Raw genomic sequence first — 14008 nt, 5'->3', positions numbered from 1 at the left:
TAATGGAAATGGGGATCTCAGTATTTTCACATATCCAAAGTGCAATTACAGTAAAAACGTTCAAATATGTGTTAAAGCACTGACTTCCTCCGGAAAAAGAGAGACAGACTTCTTTAGGTTTTGTATTTCCATTCATCCTGTCAGGATGAAACGTCACAGATATATTTTAGTTATGGCTTTAGGTTAAAATGAATAAAACCACAACAAAGCAAAAATGGGAGGATACGCTTTATAACTAGAGCCTGCAAATATCTGAAATTTTCCAGTTTTGAGGAGAAAGAACTTGCTCTACCCAGAAGCACCGAATCTTTACAAAAGACCAATTTGCCTCACAATTCAAAGAATTTATTTAAAGACACTGAGAAAAATAATTACTACTTCAAATCTTAATTTGCCTAAAAGCAAACACCAAAAGTCTAATTATAGCTTCCTATAAATGAGAGAACAGACCCATCACATGTGCTTAAACAAGCGACCGCTCTCCAACCGAGCAGCACCAGGCACCCCCAAACTCCTGCACTTCGAGGAGGCAGACATGCACACTAACAAAAAAAGGCAGCTTTTGCCCCAGGAAAATAAAAACTATTATCAAGAATTCAACATCTAGAAATGCAGCAAAACTCCTCCATTATGGCTAGAGAGCCGGCCCTGTCTCCCACAGATTTTCTGGCGCACTCCGAAGACCTTTCGCACAGCACCAGCTCCTAAAATCCAGTGCACTCAACGATGCAATGAGGACATCCAACTTCAGCAACTCCCTGTTCTTAGCACCGTATGTTTGGTCACATTTTAACTGCATCTCCAAGTGGGGGTTCAGCTTTTACTTGATGCTGTTTCTTTTGGGAGAAAAAGAAGAAAAAGAAGACTCTTCCCCCATTTCTGACTTTGCTATCTTACTTGTTTGACACAGGACATGCACACTGGGTTTCAACTCCCACAAAGAGCCAGGCTGTTTCATGCTATGGCCTTAGGCCTCTATTAAAAACAATTTAATTCACACAAGCCCTTGGAGGACTGACAAAGCCCAACTGCTGCTGCTTGCGGAGCACTCGTGTGCTCCATTTTGTTCAGTGATTGCTTTGGGTTTTGCAGGAGACAACATCTCTCCCATTTTAAAACATTCTGAATTTAACATGCTAGATGGACTGCTGCCTTGCAGAGCGCAAGAACATGAGTGTGGATCCGCTGGGGCAGAGCAATAGTCCACCTGCCTGGCTGCTGTAACAAGTGGCGCTGTACAGGGAGTACAGGCAAGCCTGGCCATGCTCAGTAGTCCCTTCTGCTTGAATATTCCCAGCATCCAGAAATGCTGTTTGCAGAATATGAGTGGGAACATCCCAGCCTGTTCCCTTTAGCATCTGTTTATAGACCTATTGTCCATGAATGCATTTAATCCCTTATTAAAGCTGCTCATACTGACCCCTCCACAACCTCCTGTGACAAAAACTTCCAGGAGTTCACTACATGCTGTGTGAAGCATTACTTTCCTTCATCCATTTTAAACGTATCCATCTCCTGCTATTTCCACCAACTGCACCCTGGCTGTAGGAGCTGGCAAACAACAGCTCTGTGTTCAGCTGAGGCACTGCCTTCCTGATAATGAACTTTGATCCCACCTTCCTCTCCTAACAGAGCAGCCCCAGGCTTTCCAGTCGCTCCTCGCAAGGCAGCTGCTCCCTCCCCTTCATGGCTTGGGTTGCCCTTCTCCAGATGTCCCCTAACTCGACCGCGCCCTTGAGATGCGGAGACCAGAACTCCACACAGCGCTGCTGATGCGGGTGCACCAAATCTCTTGTTCTTAACACCCTTCCTTATGATACCCAACGATGCTGGCTTCTCCGGCTGCCCCCGTGCTACGAGCCGATGATTTCAGATAACTGTCAGCTGCAACTCAGATCTTTCCCGAGCTGCAACTGCCAGGTCAGAGCATCATGATGTTTCAGGGAAAGACAGCAGCAGAGGGGCCTGAACAGGAAAGCAGTTTGTGACTGACAGTGCTTTCAGATCAGCTTCAACCAATTTTGAAACCCAGTGAGGTACTGACACCCTCGCACACTTGTTTTGGAAGTGCACCAGTCTGCGCACATGCTGCCTTGGGAGAAAACAAGTGATAGTGTGCCTATTCAGAAAGGCAAATTTTACCCCTGAGAAAGGTCTTCTCCAAGAGCTGTGCATCCCCAGCCACATCACAGCCTTTCTGCAAGGGAAATAATATTTAACACAAACAGCAGAAGCTGTTCAGCACCTGTCTACTTCCCCAGCCCCACACTCGAGACCTACGTGCAATTTTTCTTTTAGCAGCAAACTTCGCTCTATCCAGCTGCTGTTTTGTTCTCTTCTTTTGCAATCCACTCTCCTCCTTTGACTCCTGCTGTAATGGAAAAAAATATGGTGAGTACATACAATATGCAAGAAATACTACTAGCTCCCCCCCCCCCACTACTCAGACACAAACACTGGTTCAAGAACAAGCCTCTATTTGTGTGAAATTTGAATTTCAAACATAATTCAATCACATTCTGTAACTATTAAAAGCTGTGTGATAAGCATAACGAGCAAAAAGAGTTACAGACTGACATAAACAGAGAAGTAGGAGAGACAATAGACTTCATGCCAGTCACCACCATGCACTGCACCTGCTGCCCATGCTTTTAGAGAGAATTTGTTTGGCCTTGCTAAAACATCAGTATTTGTAAGCACTCAAAACAGAAAAACAAAACCTTTTCATAACCGAACATTGCTCACCTGTAAGCCAGGACTGTTTCCTGTCGTGCAGCTTCTAGTACTCTGCCCAGACAATTTCAGGTGACCAAAACTAGAATCCTAGCCATTTTTGGGGACCCATGCTAATGCACCCCAAAGGCAGGAGAGCCAGATGTATTTATTCCTTGTGCTATTCTCTCACTGTATTGCCACAAGTGTTTCATTTTTGAAGCTTGAATACTTCAGAAATTTGTTGTCTTGAGGCCTCCCGGAATAACGCCCACAAGAACAACCTAAGTGCATGTTGCTTTAAGCACATGGACTGCAACAAGAATGGTCACAGGCTTAATTGGCACACATTTATGCAAGTTGCTGTCCTAACAGCTTAAGCAAGGGCATACACATTACCGAAGGCTGGCACTGGACCCCTTCCAATTTGTCTCTCTAAATCAGGTAGGATTAGAATCAAACCCAGTGTTTCAGGCAGAGACCCACGCCTGGCCAGGACAGGGCTTCACACGGCTCCGTCTGCAGCTGCAGTTGTTTTTGCTGTCCATGAGACTCATGGCTAACTGGCCACATGCTTGTGCCTCATACCACCTCCTGTGCCAGGAGGGGGGCTTCAAGATGGGGCATGTGGCTTGGGCTAGTTTAATGCAAATGGATACACAGCTTATTTTCAAGTGTAATCAATTTCTGCTGTCCATTGCCTATGTTTCTGAACCTGTGAAGTTCTTTGGACTGCACCTCTATGCTGAGTTTTGTTTAAGACATCTCCAGCTTTAGTGTTATCTGCAGATTTTATTAATGTATATACACCACTTGCTCCCTCTTACAGATCATTAATGAGGATGTTAAAACACACACAGACCTCATATTGATCCTCTTGGCCTCAGCTTTACATCTCCCCCAAATAAGCCTCTCTTCTGTTCATCACCAGCTTTTGCTGACAGTCTTTTAGCAGGATTTCAATCCAGGAATGTTACTATCTAGACCAAATTGAATTATTTATCCAACTAAGATTTTGCAAGACATACTATTAAGTGGTTTCCTGAAACCCTAATACATTACAGCTTTTACGTGCCCTAATACCTACACCATTCCTCACTTCCACTGATTTGAGAATCAGCTCACAAGAAGGCAGCAATCATGCTCAGCAAGTCCACACACACACTCATGCTCACACCTAAGGTTTTTTTCCTTTGACCGATTCCTTCTCTTCCCTGCCCAGCCTGGTTTTGGTACACCATTTCTAAGATCCGCTGCTGTGTCTCCAAAAGGCTGCTTCACAGCCAGATTCTCTCCTCTTGCTGGAAGATGGGATGCCTAGCTCATGCTCAGCAGGTGAAACCCTCTTTCTTCCAGGGCCCTGGTACATCACCCTTCTCCGCAGTTGTCCATAAACACTGGTTCTCCTACTATGAATTGCCCTGCCTGGGTCTGCAGCGGCAGCCCTATGCTGACCTTGCGGGCAGCTCACACCTAAGGGAGTAGGGAATGGTCTGTGGAATCGCACCAGGATCACACTAGGATTATATGCTGGAGGAGGTTAAGCACAAGCTCTCCCCCTCTCCCCCAAAGCCCCATCTAACATTGCTAAACCTACTCCAGCTTAAGACAGGGGCAATTTAATCCTAGCAGGCTCTGTAAATCCCCAGCTCTTCTCTCTAGACATCAATCTTCCCCTCATCACTCTTGCACTTGCCGGAAGGTCAACCCTGACACTCTCATCTGCAGCTCTCTTCCAGGGCATGGATGTGATTTATGAGCACACCAAACTTTCCATGGCTGCCAGTGTCGGCTCTGTGCACAGACACACACGTTTACAACATGCACCACAGGACAAGACGGGGCTCAAACACCTCCAGGGCTTTGGAGGGGAGCAGCATGCCTGGTGCTGGGCGGGCTGCCCAGTTTCACCACGCAGCCGAGTACGTGCCTTGGTTCCCTGTGCCGGGTCCTGAAGAATCTCGACATTTACAACAGTGGCAGGAGCAAAATTATTGCAGGACACGTGTTGTACGAACCTCATACATTTGAGAAAGATGTTTAAATTGCTTAGCAGCATTCTACCAAACAGCCACAGTACACCGAACCACTGAAGCAAATCCAATTAATCCTGATGGGCCAAAATATACACACACATCTCAATTCCAAGAATTCTTAAATCTTCTTTATTTTTAAACCCAGAAAATAAAACATACCTTTTAATTAGGATTTATGGCTGTTTGTACCTCTGCTGGGAGAAAGCCCCGCAGGCCCCAGAGTGCTCTGCATAAATGCAGGCATGGATGGTAGAAACAGAAGGGGCCAAGAAAATTCAGAGAAGACAACAGGGCTTGCTCTCTCTGACCCAACCTTTTAATGCTCATCTGTCTACAAGGATAATAGGAACTCAGGGGGCCACTCAACCAACTGCCTTTCTAATAAGATCACTAGTCCAAAAATAATCTTAATCAATTAAAATATTCCCAAACCGCAGCCAATACTCTTAGTTACAAGGTCATCTCCAACACACAACTTCCAGAGGAAACTAATTATTACAGCGGAGGCGAGGTGGGAACTGCGCACCTCTGCTCAGTGCCAGCCTGGATAGCGTCTCTCCTCCTTTGCCGTCAATTTAAAGCATAATGGCCAGAAGGAATCCAAATTCTCTTCCTGTGTGTCAGGCTCTGCAGTTTAATTTATGATGCTCTCTTATGAGCAATTTCACTGTCAGCACTGTACACAGATCAAGAAAAAGACGGGTTTCCAAAGTTCCCTACACATTTAGTGGAAGGCAGCCACTATTCTTCTTCCTTGTTTTTTTAACCTGCTTGGTTTCACCAGACAGCAGGAAATCAAGTTCCCATTTTAAAAATGCTTTTACACATACTTAAGAGAACCTGACTCTGCCAGCAGAAACAGATACAGCTCTACTCACTTCTAAAAGCCTGTAAATGGAAGCAGTAGCCAGCCTCCCACATCCTGCTCCCTCGAATCCACATCATAAACCACAGAAATCAGCTTCTACTGACTCAGGGAAGGAAAGGCTACAGAAGAATGTCTCCATAGCTAACAGTGCAGACTGCAAAGTCAAAAGGTCTGGGTAATCTTACTGCTCAACAGCAGTTGGGACAATCTAACAATAGGGCACAGCCAAACACCACACGTCCTACATGGGAAATACGCAGATGAAAACCAGACTAATTTATTTTTAAAAGCCAATTAGATGTTGGACGTGCCACATTTGACTCTAGCCAACGCTGCTGCTGAAATTAGTATCACCCCCTACTTTATTAGTGTCTGACTTCAGTTCAGAATCTGTTTCAGCTCTGCTCTGTCTTTCAGCTCATTAGAACAAACCTGCTGGAAGCGGAGACTTGAACAACGAGACACGACGAGGCTTGTGCCAGACGTGTAGTTCCTGACACACGGGAGGGAGGCCTCTGTAGAAAAAAGGGCTTTTACCAGGCTGTAAGGAGCCTGGATTCAGACCAATCTGATTTCTGAGGAGTGAGCGCAGCAGAGCCGTGGAGCCTCCTTGAGAGCACACTCACACCGCGTTCGCCTGCTGGAATTGGAGGCACTGGGTCCCTCGGTACCACAGCAGAGCCCGTGCGGACAGCAGGGTGCTGCAGTGATACTCCCACATGGCTCTGCTTCACTCAGATGGTCAGCGGTGTGAGGTGGGCACTGCCATCCTAGCTGTGATGCTTCCAGCACCATCTTCTCCATAGCAAGATGTCCCTCAGGCCATGCCTGGTCCCAAAACAAAGTGCCCACTGCCACAGTTGATGGAGAACAGGACAGGGTGGTGGCCGGGTATTCCAGCTGATGCCCAAACACTCTTCCCTCTTTCTACAAAAGACAAGACCTGATCTGGAACATCAATGCATGCTGCTATTTACCCAGACTGCAAGTATCTCCAAACACAGGAATACTCAGGCAAAGGGATGTTCCACGCCAAAGGGAAGACAGGCCATGGAAGCCATGCAGAAATAGATGGCACCATCACCCTGGAGTCTTGTCATGTTCCCCAAGGGCTGGCAGAGCTGACAAATCTGGCAGAAAGAGCCTATGAGATTTCATGCAGACTCTGTGAGTGGAGGCAGGTACTCTCAAAGCTCCCAAAGGATCTACCCAGGAAAAATGGACCCTTCTGAAAGGTCCCACAGCAGATCAGCAGCATTTTGGGATCAACTGCACTGAAGGCTGCAGATCAGTCAAACAGGTTAGCACAGCTGCTGGGCCTCTGGCTATGCTCAATGCTCATGCTTGCCCAGGCCTCCTGCTGGGTGACGATCATCTTTCAGACGTGGCTTCAGAAAATCCTGGGGGTCAAAGAGTCTTTATCAGCCCAACTCAAGCAGGAGGCTCATGAGACAGACCAGGAATTGCTATGCTTGCAGAGCACATTGTTGGGCACTATTTGAAATATTGTGTATTTGTGAATGACCACCCATCTTCTGGCATAGGCAACCAACTCCCCACAGGATTTAAAGAGTCAGGGGAGACAGGAACCACTTTGCTCATTCGTCACGTCTGCGTTTTCAGAGACACAGTCTGCACAAAGAAGGTCATCTCCTCTTGTTTCCACAAAGCCAGAGAGACCGTTCTTATTTTGTCTGACCCCTCTCAAAAAAAGAGAAGTGCTCCCCAAATCCAGGATTATATATAGCAGAGATCAGAAAGCCCCATGTCCAGAAAACTTCCTTCTGATGCAGCTCTGCAGATGCCACAGCATAGACATGAGCAAAGAAAGAAAACTTGGCAAAATAACATGGATGAGCTTGATAATCCAGCATGACTGAAAAATTCCTGGGAGAGGCAGTCTGCCAAAGATCATCAAAAGTGAGAAGCTGGAGGCTTTCCAGGTGCAGCTGCTACAAGATCTGCTGGTCTGGAAGCAGAACTAGGGACTTGTTCTATAGATACCTGCCAAGAGACTGCCAAGGAAGAAAGCCATCGAATCAATGATGCCCAAATTGTCCTTGTAGCTTTTGATTCATAAGGAACCATGTCCTAACAGATGCAAGATTAATTGAGAATGTATTGTTCTCTAAAATTGCTATTGATCTGAGCTTCCCACACCTCTTCTTGAACACATAACAAGGTCTTACTAGAGCAAGAACAACAGTTACAAGGTTCGAAATTGAAATTCAACTTGATGTACACTGAAGAGCTGAGACAGTTACAGAAGCCAGACAGTTATTTTTTTGAGATACCAAGTAAATCACATTTTGGGGTTTGATTTTGCAGAAAACAACATGACAAGAGACTGTGGCACTGGATCTGGAAGCTGATGACTCACAGAAGGAAAGAGACTGAACTGAATAAATCCACTCATTCAACTGACTGAACTGTTGTCACTTAAACAGAACCTAATTGGCTCTTTAACGGCCTCTCTGAGCATATCCTTTTCTGTAATATGACCGATTATGCCATCAGAATTTATTGTTTATAGACAAACTTACAGAACAGTCAGGGAGCCTAACCTTTTTATAGATGTGTTTTAAGAGACGTTTGTTTCCTCTTTTTCAGATACGTACACATTGAGATGAATAATTGCAGACAATAACAGGTCCTGATCTTTTATGTACTGCAGCAGCTCTTATAGCTGCTGATTTCTTTTTTCCTTATAGGTTTCACAATAAAGGCCAGTGATGCAGCAGACATCTGAAGTTAACTTAGCATATTGCAGAGCTAAGGGTTTAACCCCACTGAACTATTACTGCCATATGTTCCATTTCTTTCAGGGAATTTCCCAATGGGAAAGAACTCAGACAATGTGAAGAAAAAACATCCAATATCATTTGCCCTACAGCTTTTTACTGTTTATTTCTAGTGCTTTTCCCCTCCTCACATGATAATCGCCTTATTGTAGAGAAGCATGCTGCAGATGTGGGAGCAAAAGGAACTTGATTTAAGATCTACAGCTTGAGAGTGAACTGAAAGGCTTTTGAAAATGGTGGAATTACAAAAAACAGCTTAGGATCCCAAATCACCAGCAAGACAGAGCAAAGCCTGAACAGTCATACATAACAAATTGATTCTATTAATTCCCTCTTGTGTACCTCACTCAGTTGAGGACAGATTCTCAGGGCTCTGGGTTTCCCCCAGGCAGGAGTTCCTGCACTCATCCCAATGCCAGTGTAACAGAGGCAGACATTTTAATCTTTTAGGGTAAGGCTGATGTTTGTAAGACAACACCAGGGATCAGGGATCTGAGCCTTTATGTCTTAGCCAGGCACACCCACACCACAGTTCACCTTTTACACCCTATGGAAGTGGGTTAAAAACTCAGGCTTCTGTAATTCAGAATCAGTTTACCAGACACCAGCTGTGTCTGAGCTACTCACAAGCCTGTGTTCTGAATCATTTTCTTATCTATTTGCACATAATACAGAATCATGTTTCTATGGTTTAGCTGGAAATCAATCAAATAAAAATTATGAAAAAAAGATTTGTAAAGGGATTGAGGAAAGGTTACTTTTAAATTACGTTTCAAATTCAGTTCTGAGAGGATTTGGTTATCAAATCCCAGACTCATAACTCACCCTCACGAAGCACACCATTCATTTCCTAGTCAAATAGGATTTGATTCATCTCACATGTAAGAAAAGGAACGGCACAATACCCTCTGTGCAAAGCCTGACCCCAGCACATACAGCATGGGATGCTCGGGCACTCTCCTGCAACAGCAGGGCCCAGCACAGGCTCTGGACACCACAAGCCGATCACTGACCTCTCCATCACTGTCAGATATAACAATAAACGCATCCACAAAACTGCGCTTCTTCTTGGCATTGGCTGGGTTCCTCTTCTCTTCCTCCTCTTCCTCCCCATCCTGACCTCGAGAGTCCAGGCCCTCTGTGGGCTTCTTCTTCCTCGGCATCCTTCACTCTGAAACAGAGGGAAAGATTAAAAGCCATTTGTTTCCTTCTGATTTAGATTTCCCCTAACAGCCATCCTTTTTTTGCTATTTTTAGGCAAAATACCCCAGGCATTAGAACCTTATTACAAAGCGTGGTGGATTTAGCATTACTGGGAGCCACACATACTAGTCTCCACTCATCTACTTAAGAATACTTTATTATAGCTGATTGCTAAAAAGGGGTTTCAGGGGAACAGCAACACAGACCAAAGCCACTCTGAATGCCCTTGCTCTAAAGCAATGAGGCTTTCCTCTTAAAGCTCATCAGCAAACTCATCCAAAGCATCACTTTACACCAGGTCAACCCTCTCGCTCTCCAACACAAGCCCAAACTTCCCCTCCTCAGCCCCACACCTTCACCGTCTTGGTGCAGAACAAACCAGACTGTGACAGCAGATCAAGCTGAAACTTGCATGCCAGAACAAGAAGCCACCACAGCACAGCCATTTGTCAGCTTTTATTTTCAACAAAACAAGGGGGAAAAGCATGTTCCTCAAAGGATGCTCTTTTGCTCTCAGCACAGCAGCTCGGTGGAAGGCTGCACCAGCACTACAAAAAGGGAAAACGCAGGCAATGGCAGTAGGCAGGTTGGAAACAAGACAACAGGTTTATCTCGCAGCCTGGATTTCTCAATGAGCATCAGCCTCCGGAAGTCCTCTGTGCAGACATGCCTGAACCATTCGTATTAAAGGCGGCACTTGACAAGCTGGGAGGAACCTGCTGAGCGTTATTAGTGCAAACCTGAGTGCTCTATGAACAGCACAATTGAGGGCAGGTGCCCACACAATGCAAGCTAGTACTTCAGCATCTCCTTTCCTTGCCAGCCCATAGACTGTTGGAGAGAGATGCACAGCAAGCATTAGCAGCTTTGATCAAAAAGGACTCAGACAAGAGGATCAGGAACGGTGAATGAGAGCAGCGGGACGGCACACAGAGTTAAACCACCCCTTCCTGTCTATGTTTGCTGTTTGGCAAATAACTCGGCAACAACATTCAGCGCTTCCTGAACTGTGATCTAAAAGAGCCTTACAAAGCAGGCTGAGCACGATCAGCTCTGTTTAAGTTAGAATTAAACATGTGCAGAGCGGTTAAGCAACAAGCCCCTCGTTACACACCAGAAAACGGCAGAGCTGTAAATGCAAGTCAAGTTGGCCGGTTCCCAGACCAGTGTCCTTCCAGAGGATCATTCTGCCTTCCTTCAAGATCACTGAAATAGCTCAAATGTGCTGCTTAGATCTAAAATAAGAGTAAGAGAAGATGCAACAAAGACCCTGCATTACCCAATATAGAGCCAAACCCTTCTCTGTAACACCACAAAACTGCAAACAGCCGCTGTGTGTAGAAATACTAATGAGCAAGAAGTTCAAAATCCCCATCAGGGCTAAGCACAGCAGTGCACTGCTCCATCTACAGTCCGAGGCAGCAAGGTGAGGCTGAGAGGAATACATGCACTCCCTCCCTACTACCTGCAGCCTTCTAAAGCTCCCTTAGCCTCTCTGCCTCCCTTCCTCTGCAAATACATGCATACACATGCCTAGAGACAAAAGATGATTATCCTGGTGAGTCATGATTTGCACTGAAGGTTTGCTGAGCCCTCTGAAGACAGCATATTGCACAAATGGCATGCACAGCTCCAGAAGCAACTGCAACGACCACTGCAGTCCACAAATGTTTGTCTGTTTAGGAAGGGGAACTAAAAACAAGCACTGCTTTTGGAAAAGCAGTGGCTCTTGCAAAACAAAGCTGTTCTGCTCCAGCTAAGCTGAACTCAAGTCTTGTTGGAATATCCTCATTATACTTTCTCCATTTTTTATCTTTTGCTCCAAACTGTCTCTTTGCCCTCTGCGCGGAGAGACAAGCCAAGCCTCGCACCCAGCTGCTGAGAACTGCCTCCACAAAGAGCGTCCATTGTGGTGGGGAAAACACCCTTATTGGAAGAAAAACACTTACACAGACAGGCATTCTGGCAGGTTGATAGGGAGGAGCACTGGAGAGGCCCATGCCTCCAGTATGACTCCTATGCAGGGTCACTCTGGTTTTGGAGAGACAGCCTGTAAACCTTTTTACCACCGAAACAAAAGCAAACAGCAACAAGCAACTGCCACACTATCTTTTTTTTTTTTTTTTTTTTAAATCCATGCTGGTATCACCAGCTCTCCTCTGACTCTGCGATACATCTTCTGCTTGATGCACTGTGCTAAATAAGAGATCACTGAGAAATATCAGCTGGAGTTATGATGAGTCACCTACCTTCAACATTTAAAGGAAAAAAAAAAAAAAAGAGTAAGAGATGTAACCACACAACTCCCACAACGCTTCTGAAAATGAAGGGACTTGTGGCAAAGAGAGTCTCTGTAAATGTAACTAAGGGAACAAGACAAGTAAGAGATCACTTGTAGCTGTGCTAGTCTGAGGCTATGAGTAGGAGAGCGGTAATAGCTTTTATTAGACAAGCTGGTATAGCTGAGGGAAGAAAACACGCATCAGAGTGCACACCCCCCCCCCCCCAACCTTCAGGTAGGGAATTTAAGCACAGAAGCTGTATTTTGCTTTTAGCACTCTTGGAAAGGACAGTTGCTAGTACCCAAGGTGATGATACCTGCTTTCAGGCTCAGTGAAAAAGGCTGAAGACTGAATTATCTAAAACTATCCTTGCGGTTTGGCTCACAGACTCATTTTCCAGTTATCCAAGTTTTTTTTCAACTCTGAATTTAAGACAATTTCTTTGTAAATGCTCTGACAGCAAAGGTGACCTCCTGACAAGGGACTCACACATGCCACGCTTCTCCAGTCACATTTTTAGGGATATCCTTGAAGATCCCCAACTTGTGATTATTTGTCATTTTCCCTCTCATCTATCATTTTGATGAATCAGAAAGCAATTACCGACAGAATAATTCTAAATCTTGACACTGCAGCTACAGACCTGCCAAGCTGTGACAGCTTGAAAAATGCTTGAAAATGCAGCCAAAAATGAATGACTCTCATCCCCGGATGAGTTTCTGAGCCGTTTGAGACACAGGCTGTCGCTTTGTAAACAACTCCCCCCACCTCAGGAAGAAGAGGCACGACACTCCCCAGCAGCACCGCGAAGCAGCTCTGCGTTCAGGCAGGTCAGCACCGCACGCCTCCCTGGAAATATCATCCCCGGACCCTCGGCTCGACCCGGCACGCAGGGCCCAGCTGATGCTCTGCAGCCAGCTGGACACGAGGCCTCACAGCGCCCCGGGGGGAGAGGAATTGTTTACAGGATTTATCCGTTTATAGAGCTGGCTCTTGACGAGAAGGGACAGAGGGACTGCAGAGGCCACGCGCGCCCAAGTGCTGTGCATCTGCAAATGCCACTGAGCTCTGCGGGAGATGCTAACTGCTCAGCTTCCCTCCAGCCCAGCCCAAGCAAGTCCAGCACGCAGCACCTCTCCCTCCTCCAAGGGCAGGCCCTGGGTGGGGGGAAACCACCCCTCTTCCCAGCACCCACTCAAAGTCCTCCCATCCCCTTCCCAACCCGCTGCCTTCGGGCATGGAGGGCTCTGCAGGGAGACTGGGGGTCAGGGCTACTCGACAAGTGTCACCCTGGGGAGAAAACATGGGAGGGGGGGGGTCCCAGGCGGGATAGGGGGGTAAGTTCGGGAGGAAGGGGATCAGCCATGGGGGGGGTAAATCAAAGGGAGGGGAGCGTGCTGGGGCTGCCCCAGGTGAAGGGGAGGGAGCCAGACCTGGCAGGGGGAAACAGGAAGGGCAGGAGCTGGCCCCAGGGCCTAGCCTGGGGGGTCACCTCTGGGGATGGGGCCCGGGCAGAGCTCTGGGGGGGTCGGTTTTGGGGTGCCCTCCTCAGGGGACAGGCCTGGCAGAAGAGCACCAGGGTGGCCCCGGGGAAGGGGCACAGTACCAGGGTCCCCTCCAGGGCAAGGGGCTGGGGTACAGGAGTGATACTGAGGTGTCCCCCCGCCCCAGGGGACCCCGGTCACCGGATCACCCGGCGCAGGAGCCGGTGGGCATGCCCGGGGGGGGGGGGGGGGGGGGGTCAGCCCCGGGGGGAAAGGGGCCGGGGAACGGCCCCGGGCGTCAGTCCCGGGATCGCCCCGGGAGAAGAGACAGCCCCGGGCGGGGGGAATTCGGCGCCCGGCCCCGAGAGCCCCGCGGCGGATGGGCCCCGGGCGAGCCCCGGGGCAGCGGGCCCGGCGCGGAGCGGTGCGGCAGGCCCCGCGGGGCACAGGTACTCACCGGGCCCGGGCCTCCCGCGGGCCGGCGCCCCGCCCCCGCCGGGCCGCCCCGTTGCGCGGCCACGGGCGGCGGCACCGCTGCCTCCCCCGCCGGGCCGCCCCGCCGCGCCGGCCCCGGTCGGCGGGTCTCTCACCCGCACTCAAGTTGGCGACGGAGGCCTCATTG

The 14008-nt window shown here is 47.8% G+C and overlaps 1 protein-coding gene across 9 annotated transcripts in view; it reads right to left on the bottom strand.

Annotated features, from left to right (window-relative positions):
* UIMC1 (ubiquitin interaction motif containing 1) overlaps positions 1-13948 on the bottom strand; it is a 39233-nt gene extending 25285 nt beyond the window's left edge. For 5 of the 9 annotated variants that reach the window (XR_005931093.1, XM_029997678.2, XM_041119229.1 and 2 more), the window contains exons 1-3: positions 10735-13422; positions 9431-9588; positions 2281-2371 (exon numbers count right to left, since the gene is read on the bottom strand). Coding sequence is in view for 8 of the 9 variants with exons in the window: in XM_029997678.2 (XP_029853538.1) it covers positions 2281-2371; positions 9431-9580 (241 nt within the window). In the remaining variant the exon portion in view is untranslated. Of the gene's footprint in view, positions 1-2280; positions 2372-9430; positions 9589-10734; positions 13424-13843 lie in introns of those variants that run through there. The other 4 variants (XM_029997679.2, XM_041119228.1, XM_029997676.2 and 1 more) reach the window with 4 other exon arrangements.
* Positions 13949-14008: the final 60 nt, after the last annotated feature.

This window comes from Aquila chrysaetos, chromosome 22 (genome assembly GCF_900496995.4).
Source record: "Aquila chrysaetos chrysaetos chromosome 22, bAquChr1.4, whole genome shotgun sequence".
Lineage (NCBI taxonomy): Eukaryota > Metazoa > Chordata > Aves > Accipitriformes > Accipitridae > Aquila > Aquila chrysaetos.
Note: the sequence above shows the minus strand (reverse complement) of the source record. Positions and strands in the feature narration are given on the sequence as shown.